The 22,695-nt window shown below is 41.7% G+C and overlaps 2 protein-coding genes across 3 annotated transcripts; both read right to left on the bottom strand.

The window, feature by feature from the left end:
* Positions 1 to 4,111: 4,111 nt before the first annotated feature.
* Positions 4,112 to 16,483, bottom strand: e2f2 (E2F transcription factor 2). 2 transcript variants are annotated; one of them, XM_020085124.2, is made up of 7 exons: positions 15,678 to 16,483; positions 8,960 to 9,059; positions 7,733 to 7,952; positions 7,023 to 7,184; positions 6,782 to 6,896; positions 6,274 to 6,472; positions 4,112 to 6,042 (listed from the first exon to the last, which is right to left on the bottom strand). In XM_020085124.2, exons 1-7 carry the CDS (start codon positions 15,957 to 15,959, stop codon positions 5,765 to 5,767), a joined length of 1,356 nt encoding a protein of 451 aa, XP_019940683.1. In that variant the 5' UTR covers positions 15,960 to 16,483; the 3' UTR covers positions 4,112 to 5,764. The 2 variants fall into 2 exon arrangements, with proteins under 2 accessions (XP_019940683.1, XP_069392167.1); XM_069536066.1 differs by having other exon boundaries at positions 6,274 to 6,469; positions 15,678 to 16,467.
* Positions 16,484 to 20,234: 3,751 nt separating this feature from the next.
* id3 (inhibitor of DNA binding 3) lies at positions 20,235 to 22,216 on the bottom strand. The gene is made up of 3 exons (XM_020085125.2): positions 21,824 to 22,216; positions 21,403 to 21,476; positions 20,235 to 21,012 (listed from the first exon to the last, which is right to left on the bottom strand). Exons 1-2 carry the CDS (start codon positions 22,121 to 22,123, stop codon positions 21,423 to 21,425), a joined length of 354 nt encoding a protein of 117 aa, XP_019940684.1. The 5' UTR covers positions 22,124 to 22,216; the 3' UTR covers positions 20,235 to 21,012; positions 21,403 to 21,422.
* Positions 22,217 to 22,695: the final 479 nt, after the last annotated feature.

Here is a 22,695-nt window from a genome sequence, read left to right as displayed (position 1 = left end):
TATTGTTTCTGTTGTCTGCCTGTATACAAAAGAAAGCCAGTGAGAGGAAGAGAAAGAAAAGATAGGTTTGCACAGATAAATGTAGGTATATATCATTGTCTTCTATATGAAACATATGTGTACTCATTTTGCACACATTCATTTTTTTCCCTTGCATGTCAGAGCTGATGTAATGCAGAAGCTCGCCATGTCCCAACAATACCCTCCTTCAGTTTCCTTTGCAGCCCCCTAGTTAAAGAAGCAGAGCCTTTGTGCGCCTGCCAGCCTTCTGGCTCGGGCCCTGCTGTAAAACCGAGCAAACCGGTCTGCTCGAGCAGTGAACTAAACATATAGTGGAGAGCACACGTCCGAGGACAGGGAGGGAGGGAGGAGAGGGAGGGGAAGAGGAGGAATGGGGGAACTGACAGAGGAAAATAGTTTTGGAAGGTGGAGGGGAGAGTGGGAGGGTGGAGAGGACAAAGGTGGAAGGACAGAGAGAAAGGAGATAGACACTTTATTGTCTCAAACACACTGAAGTGACTCACTTAATGTTTCCCTCCTTGCCTCCACCCTTTTCCTTCCTAAACACCACATGCTGCACCTTTTCACTGTCACTTACATCAACACACTCTCTCCTGCCTCTGAGCGGTCGTTTTCTTTCTGTCTTTATGCCACGAATGGTCTTTTATCTTCCTTCACCTCATTGTAGAGCCATCTCTCCTCCTCAGCCTGTGAGCACTGAAGTTTTTGGCTCTTGGTAGAAATGAGGTTTACACCAAATGCACCATCTCTCTTCTGACGCACACAGCAGCACAGAGCCTGTACCAACATCTTCCAGTAAAGATTACTGCTAACAGGATTTCCTCACTGCTTCCCAGCAGCACAGACGAGTAGCACAGGGTCCGCTCACAACCCCCCCCCCCCTCTCCCTCACCACTCTGCATGTTGACTCAGCTCCACAAGTTCTGCTATCAATTTACTACCCTTGTCAAGCTATGAGGCCCAGACTTACCGTAACGCACCCCCCCCCCTCTCCTGGTCGACACGGATGACTGAAAATGGGAGGACTGGAGGGAGAAGGAGAGAAAGAGAGAGGGGGTTTGATTTATTGTTGAACACCGGACTTCAGTTTCCCACTGGAATAAGCATATGAAGTGTCTCAGGTTAGGGCCTCTATAGAAAACCACTGAGCCTAGGAACCTGCACCACCGCACCAAGGATACTTCCTGGGAAACACCTGGATTGTCAAAAGGAACAGTGACATGTTACTGACAGCTTGTGCCAGACTCAGTGACAGAGCAGCATCAGACCCGTGCAGTGGAGGAGGAAGTACATCCTACTTTTACTCCAATACAAATACAAATAAATAGACAGGCATGCACTCAGGTAAAAGTAAAAGTACCACATCAACCTTTTTACTTGAGTAAAAGTAAGTAAATTGTTGCTTTTAAATATATTGTATTAAAAGTGCTTGCTATTAGCAATTTGTTTACTGCATCATATGTACTCACTATACATACTGTTTAATACAAGAATAATACAGACTATAAATACAATAATGCTGCAGATGATGCCACTGAAGACACATTGTCATATTAATCAAATCCATTTCATGTGATTCTTCTTCACCAGTGCTGCAGGAGGCGGGGTCTAATGTTACCCACCTGCTCTCATTGGACCAATTCCTCTCCCCTTATTGATATGTTTTTAAAATATATAAAAACATGTGAACATGTGACACAATACATTGTAAAAATGTAAAGTAGTGGAGTAGAAAGTACAAATTTTCGCTGATACATGCCGCCACATTTAGCTCCAAAAACTGGAGGGAGAAGGAGAGTGGTGTGTATTTTTATACTTTTTATTTATTTAATGTATTTATCAATTTCAAACCTAACTTTAAAACGTTATTAAATCTAAATCTAAGTCTAAATTTGGAATCTGAATACAACATTTTTATCTAATTGTTAAATATAAATGTTAATGCAGAATGTTTAATCCAAATGTTAAATGTAAAGCCCACCTGTTGTGGCGTAAAAGTTAAAAAATACCCCAAATAAGTCTACGTGAGTAAAGTACAAATACATGAAAATGTACTTGAGCAAAGCAATTTCAGTAGATGTATTTTGTTACGTCTCATCACTGCCTGCATGTCCTCTGTGGTTTGTGAATCGCTCTGTGACGAGAGCTACGTAAGTAAACTTTGCTTGCTTGCTTGGTCTGAGCTGCCAACATACCTGCCCATCAACCCCACCCTGAGACAGAACTCTCTGTCTGTCAACACAGTGGGTATAGCAACAACAACTTTTCATGACTGGGGACACGTCAGTCAAACTGGTTTGTGATTCATACTCCATAATAAATGCAGCGTTACATAGAATTTACAGTCATATTTTCCTGGAACTATTTCTCCTACCGGCTGAATCCATCAATATCTATGGATAACACATAAAAAAGCTTCTAAACCTCCCACATGAATTAAAGAGGTGCATACATTTTGTGCAAACAGTCATCAATAATCAAATATTGTGCCAGTCTGCCAGTTCAAGACATTCTGTTCCTGTTAATGAGTTAAACACACCAACTCTAGTCACTAAATCGTTTCCACCCTTCCAAAATTACAGGAGCTCTCTGTGTCCTGCTGAAGGTGACATGCAATGTTCTGACCACTGCTCATGGACGAGCTGTCACCTTATTTTATTTTTTACTTTTTGGCAAAGTGAGCGTTCAGCTACAACAATATCTACCTCAGTTTCTTGTCGACACAGCAGTTGGTCTGAAGGTGTGATGAAACAGAACTGAGGTGCTCTGTTGCTTCGACAGAATTAAAACCCACACAGGCAAAGGCTACGTGTGTGTGTGTGTGTGTGTGTGTGTGTGTGTGTGTGTGTGTGTGTGTGTGTGTGTCCGGTATTTCAGCTTTACTACATCTTGTTAAACACATGAGCCGTTGTGTGCAACATCTGTTAATAGACACTTAACACTAATACACACCTGATGTTCAGAAACAGATGAGTTTGCATGTAGAACTGGTGCAGATGACCACGTGGAGGCTCACACACTTTATTTCACTTGCACAAGCTCAACCCCCATTGATAATATTTTAAATCTGTGCTGAACGTTTAATACATTTGTATGAAGGACTGAGCAGTTTTTTAAAGCTTCTTAGGGAAAAGTGAACTGAGCCCCTCTTCAGAACTGACTTTAATGTTTAATTTGATGTGATAATGACAGTGCGTATTGTATATTTGAATGCAACATTATTTATATTTCAATGTGTGATGCCGATGTGTTATTTATCATTTCTAAATGTGAATACTGTTTGTATTTCCTAATTTAATGTGCGATTATGAATTTGTTTTTTTGTTTTACACTGTGTTATCATGATGTGTATTTTTTTGTGTGATATGTGTATTTTATATTTTTAGGTATTTGAATTGATTTGAGGTGTCTGTTTTTAAACCAATGTAAAGCGTCTTTGAGCATTGTTCTATAAAATCTTATATTATTACAATAGAGAGGTCAGCGGACACTGCACCTCCATCGTCACCTTGCATTTCAAAAGATTGATTTCAATAATGTAAAAAACTAAAATGCAAACCTATACACACATTTTCTTCACATTGACTAGTGCTGTCTTTCCTTTACAATGTCCTGGGTTGACACGCATTCCCCGCTGACCCCTGAACCTTGACCTTGTGTGTGGCCACTGGCTTTTGTGAGCTTGTTTCCAAAGCAACAAACTCACAAAGAATGATGGCTGGCTTTTGTCCACTTGTCCGAATGTGTTAATGACTCACTCTGTGTCATTGTCGCTCTTCGTGTCAACGTATTCTCCGTCCTGAAGGAAAGTCAATTCTTATTAGATCAACGTTGTCAGTGGTCGTTCCCTCGCTGCTTTTACACAGAAAATACTTCAATAATTTCATTTGAGCCGGTGTGATTCACTTAGGCCTTAATTTTGATTAATATTGATTTTCAGGGTCAGGTCATACTGGCTTGGAAATAAATCTTTCTACCATGAAGTGATATGAGGCTAGAACCACTACAGTTATGTAAATAAAAAAAACTGAATTACAACAGAAACTTACAGGTTCTTGACTTCAAAAGTGATCCAAAAAAGAGGGCACAATTCCAAGTGTAAACCATGGCTCCAGTTTTTATTTAATTATTTCAAACAGACCACACAATATTATAAAATATTAAGTGCTGCATGTCATACAAAAACAGTTGTGGCTTCTGCAGAAAGGCCAGTATCAACATCCAAATACAAAAAAAAAAGGTATAAATACAAAAAACCATATGTACAAATACCAGAAAAATAATGTTAATTGAAAAAATACTACAAATTCTGAATTCACATTCTCTAACCTACATTTGTAAAAACACACACACAAAACACACCGTAAACACCCACTTCCCAAACTATCAAATACACACACACAAGCACACGTTTTTCAAGTTTTGTTAGGACAGGACAGTTAGCTTATCTCTAGGGAAAGCCAAAAATGCATCAGCATGAAATTCAAATTTTTTTGTCAGGCAAAAGTCTCAGCTGCTCTGATCTCTGGTGCACCATTTAAAAAGGGCTGCAACAAAACATGTGGGGAAATTTTTCAAAGGCCTGAAATCCAAATTCCTTATCGCCTCTGCTTCTATTTAATCAACAAACTCCATTTCAGAACAAATAGAGAATTAAACCTTAATTACATAAATTAGCAAATTTTCCATTACATCTGCAACACAGATGCTGTAATTTCATTCTTCTGGGTTATTTCCTCAGAAATACAACAGTAGTTTCACACTACTTCATAAAAACACGCATCAGTTAAAATCAGCTATATCACAGGAGCAACTGGATGTGAAACAATGCTGCCGAACCTACGACGGAAGCGTGTGATTAACACCAATTAATCAGTCACAATTTCTGGCTCTGAGTCCAGAATCAGCCGTCACAGCTTGTGTGGTTTGGCACACGATGCAAACACCAAACAGGTGACAAGGCTAAAGGCTAATGACTAAAAGCATGAGGCAGTAGAGAGCGAACTTGATTAGACAGACCCAACATTTAAAATCAGCTGTTTGTCTAATATCTACGCTCAGAGTTCACGCGACAGTGGATCTACGAGGACATGCACAACACAAGTCATTCACAGTTTAATTGATGCACGTTGAAGATACTAGGACCCTGTGTGAGGTTCTTTAGCTGACTCTCATCCACTTTGATTGAATCCTGGAAAAGCTGCATGGCAGTTAAAGCTGACTTAATACAATGCTGCCCCCTATAGGCCAAAGAGTGGCACAAACATTTAGACTTTGGAAACAAGGAAGCAAAACACATTTCCTGAGTAGTCACACTGTAAACACCATCTTGGCACCAAAACGTCTACCAGATGTTTTGCTGGTAAAATGCATAATAACTCACAGATTTGTGTGAGATTACAAATGTTTTATCTTTGTAGCACAATGTGAAAAAGTCCCTGCTTTTTAAACAGTGTTTCTTTATGGGCGGAGATGACACACACACACACATCAGTGCCAATTCCAGTCTCAAACTTCCTCCCAGACTGAGAGATTTTTACAACAATATGTACAATTGGGATTTTTACTTTATTAACATTAACATAGGGTTTAAATCACCCTTCTGAATCACTGACATTAAAACAGGCATGGCAAAAGGAGTGATGGCTTCATAGTGTAATATTTCCTACTTTGAGAAGGCATTTGATTAAATATTTCACCCTCTTATCCCTACGTTTCCTTCCCCCCTTCCTTCATCGATACCTCAGCTCTTCAATAGATCCCCAAGGTCGTAGGTGTCAAAGAAATCAGACACTCCTTCGCCATCGTCCAGGCTCCAGAGGTAATCGTCGTGGTCCAAGGGCGGCGAGAAACTGACAAAGGGCGTGTTGGGATCTGAGGCGAACGAGGTGCAGGGGAGCTGGTCCTCCGTGATCTGGAGCAGGCTGGGGGGCAAACCCAACAGCCCCTCTACATCCAGCAGAGAGGAAGTGGAGGCTGCAACTGAGGAGGCGGCGGGAGCTCCAACTATCGACAGGTTGGCTATGTTTCAGGAAAGGTCAGAGAAGAGGAGAGATTCAAGTTTAATTTTATCTGTAGGTTCTTTCTGAACTAAGCAGTTCTGGATTGTTGCTTTTCTTGCAAAATGCACTTATTTTGCAAGATATTAAAAGGTTAATCTTATAAATTGCTCATAAATTTAGACCTTAAATAATGGAGTTTGTGGTAAACTGTGAATTCACAGTACAGTATTTATCTGAAACCCTATCTTACATTCAACAGGCTCCTCCTTGATGCTGTAACTTGTTTGTGCCATCGGTGTTGCAGTTGGAGGACCGAGCGGCAGAGGAAACTCCTTCTTGGGGGTGACAATGCTCTTGACGGGGCTGGCATCTTCTAGACCCTCCTCCGGACACAGGTAGACTTCGATGGGGCCGTTTTTACTCTTTAAATAGATCTGTAATGACCCCTGCTGTGGGGAGAGAGGGACACAGTAACAGATAACCGTCAGTCACTAGTTTCCTTGCCAAACTAATTTGTCAAAACATTTTAACATCCATCTGACAGTAATATTGACAAATGATATAGAGTAGTATGGACGGGCATAAACGGACCTGCTCTTCTCACTTTTCAACTTTAATGTTTATTATTTGTTGTATTTTCTGTAAATAAGCAACCAGCTTCCTGTGTGGAAGGTGTGGATGTAGCCTGAAACACGTGAGACGGAGGAAACAGGAAAACAGTGTAACACAGTGTAATTCATACAAAGATGCTCTCTCACCCCTGCCGTGTCTGGCACCTCCAGCTTGGTTTCAGCCGGGGCCTTGACAGCGATGACCGTCTGGTCTCGGAGGCTGCCGATGGAGCGGATGTCCTGGTACGTCACGTACCCCAACGTGCAGTGTGGGGTCAAGGGCAACAACAGCAGCAGCAGGTATCAAGTGGATATTTGCGTGTATAAGCAAACACAGACGATTTGCGGCAGAAATGTAGTGAAACACAAAGATGCATGTGAAGGATATTTCTGACTGTCTTTGTTTTCAGTGAGCTGTTTGAGCTGTGTGGTGCTGGACTGGATGAGCTCGTCCAGAGACCTCTCTGCCCTCTCCAGGTCTCCCAGCTCTTTCCTCAGGGCACACGCCTTCTCTCCTCCACCTGCACCGCCTTCAAATACGTCTCCAACCCTGCAACATCACACACAGTTTACATCCATTGTCTATACTACTTATTCTCTGGAGGCGTGTGGGGTGAGATTGAGCCAATCCCACCACAAAGCAAATAAAAAGACAAATAACGAAAACGAGTGAAGATTTGATTGCATTAAAATAAGTGACATAGCTCAAACAACTCAAAACGAAGGTATTCCACATGGTGGCTACTCTATGTTGTAGTGTCTAGTTTAAGACACTAGGGGGCCGAAAAACAAAGTGAGCAGGAATACATCCACTTGAGTTGAGTTGCAGTTATAACTCTTCAATAAACAAAACCTTTGTGAACTGCAGCTTCATTTTTCAGAGTTGTTGATGGTAATTATTATTATGAGAGTGTGGTTTGTTGCTTTTTATTGAAATGTTCTGCAGTCATTGCATGACATATTGATAAAATACATAAAAGGCCAATCAGACTACAGAAAGAAAACGCATTTAAATTTCTGGCCTTTCCTCTACACATGTCTTTTATCAGCTGCAATTTCAGATTTATACTACAACTCTGCTGATTCATTTCTACTCACAGCCACTGGATGTTATTCTTTGATTTCTTTCTGATCAGCTGCACTCCCTCCAGGACGTTGGTGATGTCATAGATGCGTCTCTTCTGGACCTCCAGAACCTCAGTAGCCCAGTTCAGGTCAAGAACTCCATCAGGAGATTCAGCGATGAGACCCACAAACTTCTTGGTCAACAGGCCCAGGGAGGTGTCGTACCGCGTCCGCTCACCTGGAGACTTTGGAGCTGAGGGCAAAGACGCAAACAAACAGATAATTAGGAACAGAACCAGTACAGATATTTAAGCATGTAGTGAAGGTGCACAGTTTTCCACAGGGTAATAACTTAATAACTTCCAAATGAATAATCCAATCAATGTTTAAGACTTGTCAAAATGTATTTCAGACATTTTCAGTCCTAAAATTCAGATTTTGGATTAAAGACTTTTTAAGATAACGTGATTCAGAACTAGTTTTTACTTCAGCTACTGATTCAATTAGTCACTCAAGCTTGTACTGGAAAACAAACCATCATATAAATATTTCAGTTACATTTATTCCTGTCTGAATAGGACTCATTTTTCTTTATCTTTATCTCATTCAGTGATTGTTAAAAATGTTTAAGCCACCAATATGTTTCCCACTGAGAGTAATAGTACTAAGGAGAGCTGAACTGGACCTGAATGTGTACTATCATGAGAAAAAACATTGTCTCAAACATAACCTCTTTTATCCATTATAGGTTGAGAAATTTGACAAATTTAAATTTCTGGGTAGCTTGAGTTACTGGGATATTTAGACTTAAAGCTGCTTTCAAACATGCACTGAACTCTCGACATTTTCCTGAAGTTTTCCAATGAGTTTTTGTCCGTGCTCCTGACCTGCCAATTTCCTTTTAACATGCTCAGAAAATTTAATTTATTTTTAGACACTGGCACTTTTTCTGTTGTTTCCTGTTTTCTTGTTTATAATGTGTCTTTCACACTGCATGCAGGAAGGGTCTTTCCTTGAATGACCTTGGAATGACACCATACGTGAGTAAACCATAGTTATACATACATTATACATAACCAGGTTAGCCATTGTTAGTGATACTAGTTAGTAACGTGCATTACGCATTATTTTATTCATTTAGATACTGTAATAATATGTGGACGGACAGAAGTTGGACAATTCTGTGTATATGACTGATCTAATGAGACACAGGTGAGACATGCTTATAATCAGGATATTAGTCCTCCCTTGTATACTCACTTCTTGGACTTGGTATTCTGGCTGTGATGCTGCCTTTGCCTTTTGGCGTGCGGAACTCTGGGAGGTAAAGAGGGTCCTCGAGATCCAGCTTCCTTTTAGCCTACAGAGAAGAAAACATAAAGTACATATTATAAAAAACTGGAAGATTAAAAGCAAAGATGGTTGTTCTTACTAAGATGCTACCATTTAGTCATCAAAAAAAAAACATGCAAAGTGTGAATAATGTTCCTCATTTGACTTCCTTCCCGGTCTGTAGATTACTGGAAACAATCTGTCGTCCTAGCGACTTAACAAATGTCGCAGACTTTACACAATGGCAGATAAAAGTTAAATTGTTAAAAAAAATGTGCAGGGCAAGTCCAGGCCATCAATGCTGGTGAAAAGTGCTAAATAGGGGGGTTGTTGAAAAGTGCTCTGTCGTAAATGTGACAACGGCCCTCAAGTGCAGAAACAAAGCACCCCCCTCACACTTTCCCAAGCACTTCAAGAGGGCTTGATCTCCTGTGTGTGTGTGTGTGTGTGTGTGTGTGTGTGTGTGTGTGTGTGTGAACAGAGTAGAAGGCGAAGGAGGGTGAGGGGATCAGCTCTCTCTCGACCCACTCCCTGCAGAACGCCAGGAAATCCCTGGATTCACTCAATAACCTCTCCTCCCCCTTTCAAACCTCCCTACGTCCCCTTTCTTCGATGACTTAACACACCCAAGCTCTCCACATATACAAACACACAAATTGTGTAATGCATCATACAGCTTCAACCTGAAAACACCCATGAGACCTATGGACTCCTTGATAAAGTAAATATCCTTCTGCGACCATTCTGTTCAGTCACAAGAACACAGGCCCCCTGTTAGAATGAAGAAATGACCAACTGTCTCAAAAGTGGTATCTTGTGCAAAGGGACGACCTCCTGACGTGCAGAATTCCTGCCGGAGACCTATGATGCCAGCACATGTTCACGGTGTGTGAGAGAGGTTTCAGTTCATCAGTGGTCATTCCCTCTCAAGCAGGGCGCCCACACAAAAACTCATTTCAGCCTGATGTTATCGAGGCTGCTGGGTAATGTGCAGCATCTGGCTTAGGGACCTCACCTTTACTCTGTGTTTCTTGGCAAACACAACATTAAACCCTTTTTTGTCACTGCGGTGCGTAAGAAGCCAGTGAGCCGCTTTGGCTAATAGGTTTAGGGCAATTCTACGGAGAAGGGAAAAGTGGCGCATGGACCGCAACATGTGTGGATGTGCCTGTGCAAGTGTGGGGGATAATAAAGGCGGCCATTGTCCCAGTTTTCTTCCTGACACGTCCACCTGTTGACTGGTGACATCTGGGGCAACACAGCAAGTGCATGTGCTGTTGGCGGAGTGGCATTTAATGCCAAAAGCATTCAGGCAGTCATATAGACACTTCAGGGACATGGACCCCTACCTGTAACAAAATGGCAGCTGTAAGTGCTTGTTCGGGTTTTTTGTGGGATTAAAAGTTGTGTGTTTGTTGGCTTGGAGTCTTGGCTGTCAAACACCAGGGGCGACAGAGAGCTATTGGATACTGGTTCGAGTGTCTACAAGCAGTGACAGCTGTAGTTTACACACAGAGAGGATCTGTGTGGTTTTCTCTTCACGGTTCAGTCTCTTCAAGTCGCCCTCACAATAATTCAGCAAACTAAATGAAGTACCAACACAACTTCTTTGACTGAATATTACAGATCCCGCCATGTCTACAGTTTCAGGCTGTTTAGGTCTACACATTATAAGCCACAGGCAATGGTGACACGCTGTAAGAGGGAACCAACGGTTTCACCCTGCAGCTGTATGAGTTGAGGTGGGGGCTTGGGTTCTCCCTTTTTGCATGAGGGATTTCGCCGTTGAGTCAAGCATATTATGCAAACACCACTTTATTTGGTTTTGTTTGTTGGTTTTTTAGACATGCTATACTGTTTCTACAACATTTCCAAACAACAGTTTTTGCCTATCCAGACTAAAATGCATTTCTAAATTTCACCCTTTTAGTGGCTCCATGTACTCCAAGTAGTAGTGGTGTGGACCTAGGGGTATTCATAGCGGAGTTGATGTGTTTTCAAATGAAGACCTAGTAGTTTGGATGTAGCCTTTGACAGAAAACTGGATATCGCATCAATTTCAATCTCTTCCCATGTTGCTATTGTGCAGTAAACTACTGTTGAGGTCAACTACTGTGAGAAGAAACAGGAAAGGCCAGAGTCAACTGCCCTCCTGTTAAATCTCAAAAGCTAACAGTATCACTCCACTCATGCTTGCTAAAACCTTACCCTGCCTGCCTCCTCAGTTACACCCTGTTTGTTGCACATTCTTTGGCTGATTCCTGCCGCTGCGGTGAAATCTCCACTGTGGTGTTTGGCACACAAAGTCAATGAGTCACGTGGAGGACCTCTGCCGCCAGGCCCCTTGTCCAAACCCAACAAACCTCGTCAGTAGAGCTGCTGGTGCGTTGGACTCAGATTCCAACCAAGCCAGGGGCAAGTTACAGTACGCCTACAAGTATGTGCTCCTCCGTAAATAAATCCCTCACCACCACACCCTTGAGAAGTCAACAGAAAAACAATGGCTGCACTGCTGATGAAATTGTATAAATGAAATGTGTCCCTCAGAGGGGTGGATCTGTCCATTTGGGTTGCTGGTAGAGAGGTAGGGTGGGGGGAGTTGGGCTGCTTTGAAATGTAAAACTCCTCCTGCTGTGGACATTATGTTGCAGGGCCACTGCTGGCCTGAGGCTGGGGCTAAAAAAGGTGAATGAGATGGAATAGAGAGATTTTGTTCGAGTGCATACAGTTGGCAATGTGGCCAATGTCACACCCAGGTGACATCAGTCTGAATGGGGGCTCACTACATGGGGTCCAAGAGGAATGGAACCAGAAGTTACCTGCTCCTCCTTACAGTTGTTGATGGTTAAGGACAGAGGATGTCGCACCTTGTTTAACCCTATCAGACAAATTGTGATTTGTGAGGGCAGAGAGCGCCTTAGTTCTCGGTTTGGGACGTTGAGCACGACGGACCAGGGAAAGAAAATAAAGAGGCTAACTCCTCTACTGGTAATGGAGAAGTCAATTATCATTCTAGTGGGTTTACCAGAGTTTGAAAAACATACATATACCCTCTAATCTTGGTGTAAAAGAGGCAAAGGAAACATCACAGAAGAGCTGTGTGTCACTAACAAGTGGCAGAAGGAGTAATTCATGAAGCTGATTTTAATGCAGAGTTGCAGATTGCGCACATTCCATGAAAATCTGAGAACATCATGTGACATAAGCAGGGAATAAGTGTGACATTGTTTCTGGTGGTCGGCATAATGCAGATGGCAAACATCTTTTGTCCAATCTGGTATTTGACTGTTGTAAAATGCTACTTGCTGTTTCTGAAACAGGAATTCTGCAGTCCACTAGAGCATTTAGGAAGAGTTTGACGTAAAGGGAAACTGTCAGAGACAGAAGCAGCTTCTTTGGACTTTGGAGGGAGACACAAGGCCTGTAACACATTTACATCACTATCAAGCTGAGAGGTAACAAACACAACTATCGACTGTTTACACAAGCTAGTTAAAACTCACATTGCGATCAACGATACATTGCTTTTTAACTACAGCTAAGCATGGTAATAAGTAAAGGTTTCATCTCTGCAGCTTAAGTCCAACATTTTTCTTGAGGCTTTTAAAAAGCATGTGTCCCATGAGGAAGCTTCTGAAGTGAGTCATTTAAAGGCCCAGTGTGTAAGATTTAGGTGAAAGGGAATTATTGGCAGAAATTTAATGTAGAATAATCCATGCAGATGTTTTCACTAGTTCGTTTCATTTAAATTGTATGAATTGTAGTTTTCTGTACCCCAGAAAAGGCCCTTTATATTTAAATACTTTATATTTACGAGGGGGTCCTCTCTACCTTTAATTTGTATAGCTCATATTGTCATAAATCACAATTTGTCTCATAAGGACATCCTCTCATGCCCTTTATCCCCAGCAAGGGTAAGGGTTACATATGGGACTGCACATGACTGTTTTATAGGTTTGAGTTGTTTTTTTGAGCCGAGCATCCTGTGATAAAGTGTAAGCTGAAAAGACAGTGGTGATTATGTTGTCTAAGCTGAAGGAAGTGAGATGCACATGAAGCAGCAACGCTTCCTGTAAACATATAGTGAGACCCATGATTGCACATGACCTTATGCTGCTGTGTCAGCAAACACACACACATATTAAAACCAACTCTGGCTGATCAGTGTTTATCATATATATCTAATGTATTTTACATGCTTACTGTCCATAGTGAGTTATTTGTCTCTTTCATCATGCAATAAAACAACCGAGTTTGATGAAGTAGTGAAAAAGGGATCACAAGAGTGCCATGAAAATCTACCAGACGCGACTCAGATGCAAATCATGGATGAAGTAATGTATTACAGTTTTATTAATTTAATAAAGCAAATGACAGTTATTAATTGTGACCCATTACCAGTGATCAATAGAAACAGTGGAAGGAAGTAACAGCAAGCTGGCTAACTGGCCAGCAGTGTGTTTTTACTTTGTTATAGCAGAGACGGGCAAAGCCACAAGTAAAGAGGATATGTAGCGATCAAAAGGTGAATTTCTCTGGTTTGAACATTGGATAGTATATAGTAGTACAAAAGTCAACAAAATATATAACATCGGTCTAGTTGTTTTCATACATTTGATGAAGAATTGTTACATAATTTGTCTGAAATATATTAAAAGTTTATAGTGTCTTCCCTCTCAGTAGAAATAACCTCATTTACTGAAAGGTCCTGAGGAAGTTTCATAACTTAGTAACGTTTGAAACCTGCTTTGTCATTTCACCGTTTCTCATCCCAGTTTCACTCTCATTTTAGTGACACACTAGTGGAACCAGGCCTCAGCTAATGTGATCACGACAAACCCAAACACAGTCATGTATCTACTGTGTGCCAGCTGAGGGGAAGAATGGACAACCCGGTTATCAGCGTGAAAACACACTCAGCACTCTGGCTTCTTATCTGCCACTTGTCAACATCTTCATCTGCATAATAAACCCTGCTCAGGCCACATCCATGCCACTCGGCATTAGTTTGACAGCACATGGACGCCTTGGTGCTGGATTAAAAAGGGAGAATATCGATGAACAAAAAGTTTCATTTGACCATGTGACAAGTATAAATCCACGAATACAAAGGCTACAGGCCCCTGAACCGTAATTCAGTTCACCGTGGCACACGATAAGCCAGGTGGCAGCCTATTTCTCACTTTACCTACATCCAGCTAATCCTCTTGCTGGGCCGAGGTCCGGGGGTTAACATGAGATTTGGAGACCCTGTGCTCACTCTAACCCCTGACATCTTTAGCTCACTGCAATTCATGTAAATCTAAAAGACTGAAGGGACGGGTCAGAAAGGAGAGAGACCCGATATAACAAACAACAGCAGGTGTGGAGACACTAACACGTTCGTCCAGTGTGATCCAATCATCTCAGATCATCAAGCTTTTCAAATAATCCCTCAGTACAGGAAGCATACTGTTAATACATGGGGGGTGGGAAACACTTTTACAGTTGAATTTTTCTTCACAATGGATGAGGCTATTATTAACGTACAATAACGTTAGTTGCTAGGAGATGTTTTCTTCACCGCACTTGTCGATGAAAATCTCAGATGCAAATCATGAGCTGAGATGAGGAAGGACAGAAGTTTAATTCACATTACGCAGCAAACAGAAATTATTAATGGTGATCCATAGTGAGTCACCAAACTGGCTAGCAGAGTGTTTTCCTTGGCCATGTGTCATAATTACCCCGGTAACAGGAGGGACAGGAAAAGCCACAAGTAAGGCAGGTATGGTTTGACGCAATTAAAAGGCGACTGAAAGTAAACCGTCACCGAAAATAAAACTGGGGAGTTCACATATTATATATTTAAGTGTTTTTATGAGTTCTTTCTACCTGAGCAGACACACACATCAGCTCTCAGGGGGGAAACAGACCAGTTGCCTGGTTGACCTCTGACCTTCCCCTCTGTCCTACAGTGATATAGACAGGTTACACAGGTGCTACGTTGCCTCAGTGACAGGTGCGGTCGCAGCAGCTGTCATAAAGGGTGGAATCACAAAAAGAGCTGTCCAAATAAGAGCGAGAACGACGACTCGGGAACATCAGCCGATTCCCAGCTGCCCACACAATTCATAGAATAGAAATTAGTGTAAAGTTCTGTGTTTTACATTAGTGTCACAAGCTTGGTTAACCCCCCCCCCCCCACACCAGCATTGTTTGATTGTGTGGCCCTGCTGCCTCGCCTGCTGTGGAGGGGGGCCACTCGTCCTTTTCACAAGAGAAGGGCCCCCAAACACTACTCAACCCCCCCACCACCTCCTCCTCCTCCCCCCCAAAAACCCATCTCAGCGTCTGGTCTTGTGTGCAGCTACAGCTGGACTGCGGGAGAAGATGTCACACAACTTTACATGGCAAGCAAAAGGCGAACAAGGGACACACACACTGTCATACAGTTTCAGCAGCAGCCACAGTGTCTCCTCTGTGTCTTATCGAGGCAACACATAGTTGAATGTTGCCAAAACATGCATACCAATGGAAATCAAGCATTATTCCACCACCCCCCACACACACAGTCACACTCATGACACTGAAGCAACCATTCCTAATGAAACAGTGTATGTGTGTAAATGCATCGCAGTGGTAAAGTGTGTGTTTGATTCCTCACCGGCAGCCGCCCGGAGGATGATCTGATGGGTTTAGCCTCTGGTCCGTGGGGGGTTGAGTACAGGCTGTGGGCTCTTTGTTCGGCCGCGGCGGTGTTGCAGATCTGGGTGAAGTATCCCACCGGCACCGTGCTCATCGGCGGGCTGGACAGTCCGGTGCTGAAGAACTCGGCCTTCAGTGCTGCTCCGCTGGATAAGACCTTCATCTTGAGCTGGGAGCAGGGCAGACCCACCGCGGGACGACCCGACGCTGCCGGAGAAACGCCTTTGGGCGTTCGCATCATATTTTCCCCGGAGTAAAGTAAAATATAACCAGATTGGTGGAGCTGAAGGAGAAGTGGGCTGAGATCAATGCTGCGGTAAATCGTTCTCTATTCCGGGGAAACTATGGGTCTCTACAGAGATCTATTCTCACCCCTGCAGATATGACAACAAATTAGCCAAGAGCGACTAACACAGCAGAAATCTGCTTTTTAAATTTTAAAATGCACGATTTAAACATGCAATCCGAACAGTATTCAGCAGTAATAACCTGCTGGGTGCTGTTATCCTTTGTCCGGCAACAAAGTGCATCAGAAACTCTCCGTCCAAGTTTATCAAAACGTTGCTTAAAATAAACAAACAAACAGTTTTAAAGAGCCAGGGTTCTAAAAGTCCAGTACCGGAGGGTTCTCATGGAGAGTTCTTATAGTTCTGGTTCCGATTGGGACGCCCCGGCCTCTGCTGCAGAATCCGACCCGGTGTGTGAGTCCTGATCGTCCGGCTCTCAGCTCCTCTCTCTCCATACAAGAGGACAAGAGGTGGAGAGACAAGCAGCTTTTTTTACCGCCAAACTTCGTCCCGCGAAATTTAGATCTCCCGCGGTTGGAGCTCGCCGCTGATTGGCTCTTGGCACGCTCAGCTTGTCACATTTGCATAAAACAGTTGTTCGGGCACGAGGCTCGTCCTCTTAAAGGGACAGTAGCTCGAGTTTCTTTATTGTCAGCAGCTTGGAGACAATAAGACAATAAGACACTTGTGAGTTTCAATATGAACCAGTTCAGTCCAGGGTTGTAACTTTAATATAACTAGGACACAGCTGACCCACATCTTGTATGTTTATCTTATCTATGATTGAATATCTCTAGTTTCCTGTTTACGCACAAGAAAATACACTTTCTTTTTCTGTGCCATCATTTTACAGGCTAGTCTAGTGAACAACTCTGTATAGCTTCAGTTATTTATCTTTAAATCTATATTTATATTTGGTTACTTGTGTCTTTCAATCACTTTATATGTAAAATATTTGTATTGTCAATATCTTCGTAAGCACATACTTCCTTACAATGACAGCTTTGTAGACGTTTCACTGCAGTGAACTTATTCTTGATATATTTTGACCTCGGGATCAATAAAGTATCTATCTATCTATCTATCTATCTATCTATCTTGTATCATAAGTACTTTGTAAGCTTTTACTTCCATGTTTATTCATGTTGTTTAAAAAAACAGCCCTAATATCATTTCCTTGATATTTTATTAAATGTTTCTAACAATGTGTATTGACAACTTTTTGAAACTTAGAAATTGAAGTCAGATGTGGAACAATGGTATTCAAGTGGCTAAATATGTGTAGATATAAATAATGTGTGATTATGGTTTTATAGTTTTACAACTTTCTGATCATTCACATATTGTTATATAAGAAATTAGCTGTTTTGTCCTTTGCTTGAGAATGAATATTGTATATTAATGAAAGTGTAGTGTGGCCTGGTGCGAGGTGCTGGATAGTTGCTGGGCATAGTTTGTAGATGATAATTGGATTCATTCAGTAGCACTCTTGCTTATTGGCTCAGAGGAGATATTGAAAGAAAACAACCCCTCCCCCAATCCACATCTACCAGACCCAAGCCATATGACTTGACCCCCATTGGCCAAGGCAAAGGAGACCGCCAGCCAAAGCGAGCGTATAGTCACGCCTCATTTAGAACTATAACTCAGATGATTTCAAATGAAGTCCACTGACCTCATATATTATAAATGATAAGTTAATTTAACTTTATTCACTCCAGATTGTACTAAAGGGCTGTATTTACACTATATATAAAGGGAAAAGTGTGAGTGGGACCAAGCTAACACAGTGAGCTTCTGGTCACACTTAGTTAGGTGTGATGAACACAAGTGTCACAGTGAGCTCCACATTATGCAACTGGGCTCATCTCCACCCTCTGTCTCTTCCTCTTTCATACAACTCAACAGAATGCAGTTAGTGATCTGACACAATTCCACAATCATGTTGTGGGAATTCAGATTCTGTAATCCATTTTGCAACGTCTCTGCATATTGCACATATTGCATCAAAGTTAGTTCGACAGTGTCCTATGTTTGATTTCCTTGTAAAAGATGGCAGCCAATGGTTTTGAATTTGATTTTGAATCCATTAAAGAATTTGTCTGTTAAAAACATCTTAGTTAACGTCACCCATCTTATCTGTTGTGGTAAGGTTTAAAGATTTTCCTTGTTTGCAATAGGATTAACTTGGCCTTTTCAGGAACCAGTGCTGATGTAGGCCTGTAAATACAAGACACCCAACCATACAAATATACCTGACCATTTTTTACAATTCAACTAATACGCTGAGTGGGTATCTAAATACAGTATATTCAATGTTTCCGCAATATAATATCTCAAAGAATTCCCATCAAATACCCTAGTTAATCATCATGATGCTTCCGGGGCAGATTAAAGTAAATCAATAAAGTGAAAACACATTTTTATTTTGTTATTATTCTTGTTAAGCTGTTTTCTAGACTAAAGTTCACATAGGATTTAAATGAGGGAAAGAAATATGACTTGTATTGTTTGCAGTCATTGTAAAACTAATCTGAAATATATAGTCTGATAAGTGTGAGCTCATAAACAGAAAACACACTGTCACATTTCATGTATCTGATGTTTAGAATAATGAAATCCTCTTGTCTGAAACGTTCACAAACTTGTTGGCGGCATCACTGTACTGATTTCGAGCTGGTTGTTTAAAGCTCATGTCCTTGGATTAGGTTTAGACCATAGTTGCTTTGTTCTTCACTAATCACTGTCTAGTATTAAACTAATGTGGATTTGTTGCAGGGTCAAAGTGCTGCTCTGCTGTGTGAGAGCAGCACTTGACCCGCAGAGGTTCACTCTAACTTCCACAACATGAAACTTATCTTATCTTCAGGGTGCTCACATTCCTGGGATGTCAGGGGAAAGACTCTGTTGCATTCTCATCCAACACTTCCACCTTGTGGTGTAACCTGGAAACTCTCCTGCATTAGTTCAGCCTCAAGCATTATCATTAGACATCGTAATGTATCGTTTAAGTATATATAAAATCACATGCATTGAACATCATTTTAACGCAGTCTAGTACAATATTATTTATTGCTGTATTTAATTAGTATTTTGCAAAACATTTGGATCTTCATGATATATTACCCCCCAAATTTCATTAATCTAGAATTGTAATATTAGCATGATAAGCAGTAATACAGCAGTTAATAAAGTATTGATTTAATGATGTCCCTGAAATAGTTTATTAACTTTAACAACCAAAACATTAACAATAAATATAAATTAAATGAAAAACAACAAGTGATAATTACAAAATTATGAATTCAACAAAAGTTACATTTATTTCAAAATATCATGATCACATCTTATAGTTCATCTCCTGATAGTATATTTACATAAAACATCAGTTTATCTCAGATGTTACACGACCTAGACCTAGAACTGTCTTTGAGGCGAAAACTCAACTCAACCACTAGATGGAGCCACGTCATTAGTTCCAGTACGCTGAAGGTTAGAACTGGGTCAACCCGCTCAATGCTTCAACATATTGGCCTTTTATTGTTTAGTTTGTTGTCTGTAAATAAAAAAAGACAGAAGATTTTGAAAAATCAATACAATATTTCGTTATTGTTGTTGATCAACTAAATGAAGCAACAGTGGTAGCATGTGCCAACATGTGATGCCTGAAATTCACCATGAATCCACAAGGTGAGGTGGTTTGCATTTATTTAGAGACCAGCCAAGGACAGTAACATAGATTTCCAAAAACTGATGATTTATAATTAGAATATTAAAATATGATACAGTTACTAAAGGTGCCCTTCTACATATACAAGGTGGATAAAGAGGTCTAGAGTTGCATGAGTGCTGCATCATGGATTGGTTCTCTTCTGCTTCAAGGGTCAAACAAAGATCTGGGGTCATGAATGTTGGAATGAACAAGATAATTGAGGGTCTCAAGCCCGATCAGTTACCAAAATGACTGACGTGTCGGTTTGTGAACACGCAACATCCGCTCCTCTACAGCGTTTAGGAAGTTAAAGTGCTTTACACTGCTGGTAAGTCACTATGGAAAAATAGAAACTCTCAGAGGAAACTCCCTTCGTTTGATTTCCAACCACTCGACCTCAAGATTCATCTGAATACATCCTGTTGTATCAGCATTTCATTGTCATCCAAAGCCCAAAGAGAAGCATCACTCCTCTCTCATGACAAAGAGTTCAGATCAATGATCCCATACACGCCACTTCAATGTTTCACACGTTTTCTTTTATTTCATTACAGAAGAACATACATACATACAAAGCAAAACTTTATAATAAAGAGTTTATGAAACTCGCATCACATTGTCCGTAGAAATAAAACAATCCCTACAAACATTTACAATTGACTCTAGTATAGAGTTCTGATTATACAAACTGACTCACACCTTTTACATACCCACAGCAGATATGTACACATTCGTATGAAGCTGAAACATAAGCTTCATCATAAGAAAACAGATTTTTCTTTTTTGGAGGTTGGGGGGGGGGCAACAGAGGGAAAATCCTGTGAGATGATGACAGGTTCAGGTTGGGTGTGAGTTTAGGCAGAAAATAAAAAAATGAAAAAGTTTGGAATGCAACACAATAACAAAAAAAGGAAAATGAGAGAGCGATGTACCAATATTTTCTACGTCTTATCTATAGGGAATCCCAGGTTTGTACAAAGTTGGGCAAAGCTTTTACTTTCCAGTCCTGGCTTCTGCTTTGGTGTGTTGATTTGTCTGTCTGGTGGGAGGGGAGGGGGGGGGGGGGGGCAAAGAATGAGACTCTGTTTTCTTGCTCATGCACTACTGTTGATTCCCACTCATCTAGGAAACAGTCCACTTCTTTTCTTGTCTTTTCTTTCTTCAACCCCCCCTCCCTCCTCCTCCTCCTTCTTCTTTTCTCCTTCTCTCCCAAATACCTATCCCACCCCCTCTCTCTCTCTGCCCCTCTTGTCCTCTTGCCCGGGACTGAAGTGGAGACATGTGTTTCCCTGCACCTGCATGGAGAGAAAAGGAAGAAAAGTGAAGTCAGATCTCTCCCCACTCTCCCTCCCCCTTCTCCCTCCCTCCCTCGCTGCAGAGGGGAGCAGACAGACTGGCGCCTAGCATGGAACTTTCATTAACCCCAGGCAGATAGCGATGAATCCGCTTCACATTCACATTGGGCTGTCTTAATTGGCAACCAGGGTGAATGTGGAGGGCAACTCACTACACACATTATTCTCACTGGTATTAAAAGATTCATTTTCTTTATTTTCTCTAACATGTCTTATTTTGGAAGTCTAAACAACACACTACTGTCAGAATGTGCCTGAAGACAGGATGTTTCCAAACACAAGTATGTCTATATAAATATGAGGAATGGTAAGAGAAAGATGTTTATGTACCATAATTTGTCATCCTCGTCCTAGTGGCACAACCGTCCTTCTTCTTTGGAGAATTTGTGCGTAAGATCAGCAGTCTGAACGGAGAGGAAAGAAGACAGTTTTAGACGCAATGGAACAACAGCATGTTTTTTCTGCAAGTTTATATAAAGAGAGAGAACATCCTCTGCCACTGCACCACGACAGTCCACATCAGTGGCATGCAAACAAGAGCAGATGCATACGGTGATCTAAAGCACGCGTGTCTGGAAACTCGCAAGTGGAATAAACTTTTACTGGACTTTATTAAACTTTCCCCCATTCTGATAACGGTGTCTTGCGCACGGAGCTACAGGAGATCTGCTGTGAGCTGATGTTAGAAAAAGCGTCAGTCCGTGCGCCCCGCAGCGCGCACCGCACAGCACCGCACCGCAGCTCTCCTCACCTGTATTGACAGCACCATCTCCGGCGCGGCCGCGTCCTCCGCCTCCAACGCGATCTGCAGGTCGAAGATGTAGTCGATGACGTGCTGCAGGATCTCCACCTGGCTCACCGACTTGTTCTGCGGGATGCTGGGCACCAGCTCCTTCAGCTTGGAGTAGCAGTCGTTCATGTCGCACAGGGCGCCCGCCGGCTCCTCCGCGCACGAGTGTTTATTCCGGCTGATGGCGAGACTCTGCTCCGAGATGCAGCACACGGCCTTGTAGCAGCTCCTCACCGAGCGGACGGGACTGATGGCTTTCATTATCAACAACAACTTGATGTATGAGATGAGTTGTTCGTCTCCTCGCTGCCTCTGTCCTGAGCCACACCGCTGTACCGTGACAGCGACCTACACTTAGGCTTTTATACACTGAGAGCCCGATGACGCCCCCTTCCTCGCACCGCTCTCTGATTGGCCAGTTTAGGGACGAACGCCCGCTCTCATTGGCTGATATCACCTTGTGGACGGGCTGGAAAGAATGAGGAAATGAGGAGGGGATGCCTGGAGGGGATTGTCAATCAGTTACCTTTTCCAGGTGCTATTTGGAAATAAATGGAAGTGTTAAAGTATTTCTTATAAATAGAAAAATACTTCATGACAAAGCACAAGTGAAGTTATGGAGAATCTCAGGTAAACCAAAAAAAAATTTAATAACTCAAGTTTACAAGAGGAGAAACTGGCAGATTATGACTTTTACTATTTTATATATCAGATGTTTACTTATATATAAATATAACAAAGACAGAATATAATGGCCAACTATCATAAAGGTCCACAATCAAAAATATGCAATTATTATTAATGATTACTCTCATATATATATCCGTCAGTGT

The sequence above is a fragment of the Paralichthys olivaceus genome, chromosome 12, assembly GCF_024713975.1.
Source record: "Paralichthys olivaceus isolate ysfri-2021 chromosome 12, ASM2471397v2, whole genome shotgun sequence".
In the NCBI taxonomy this organism is placed as follows: Eukaryota; Metazoa; Chordata; class Actinopteri; order Pleuronectiformes; family Paralichthyidae; genus Paralichthys; species Paralichthys olivaceus.
This window is presented reverse-complemented; position numbering and strand designations above follow the sequence as displayed.

Bases quoted from the DNA above. Each gene is read 5' to 3' on its own strand.
- e2f2 (XM_020085124.2), bottom strand. From the start codon at position 15,959: ATGATGCGAACGCCCAAAGGCGTTTCTCCGGCAGCGTCGGGTCGTCCC. The intron at 9,060-15,677 runs GTGAGGAATCAA...TCTTCTCTGTAG, and splicing joins CATCCTCCGGGCGGCTGCCG to GCTAAAAGGAAGCTGGATCT. The intron at 6,473-6,781 runs GTGAGAGAGCAT...CTCTCCCCACAG, and splicing joins AGGTGCCAGACACGGCAGGG to CAGGGGTCATTACAGATCTA.
- id3 (XM_020085125.2), bottom strand. From the start codon at position 22,123: ATGAAAGCCATCAGTCCCGTCCGCTCGGTGAGGAGCTGCTACAAGGCC. The intron at 21,477-21,823 runs GTGAGGAGAGCT...CTCTCCGTTCAG, and splicing joins AGATGGTGCTGTCAATACAG to ACTGCTGATCTTACGCACAA.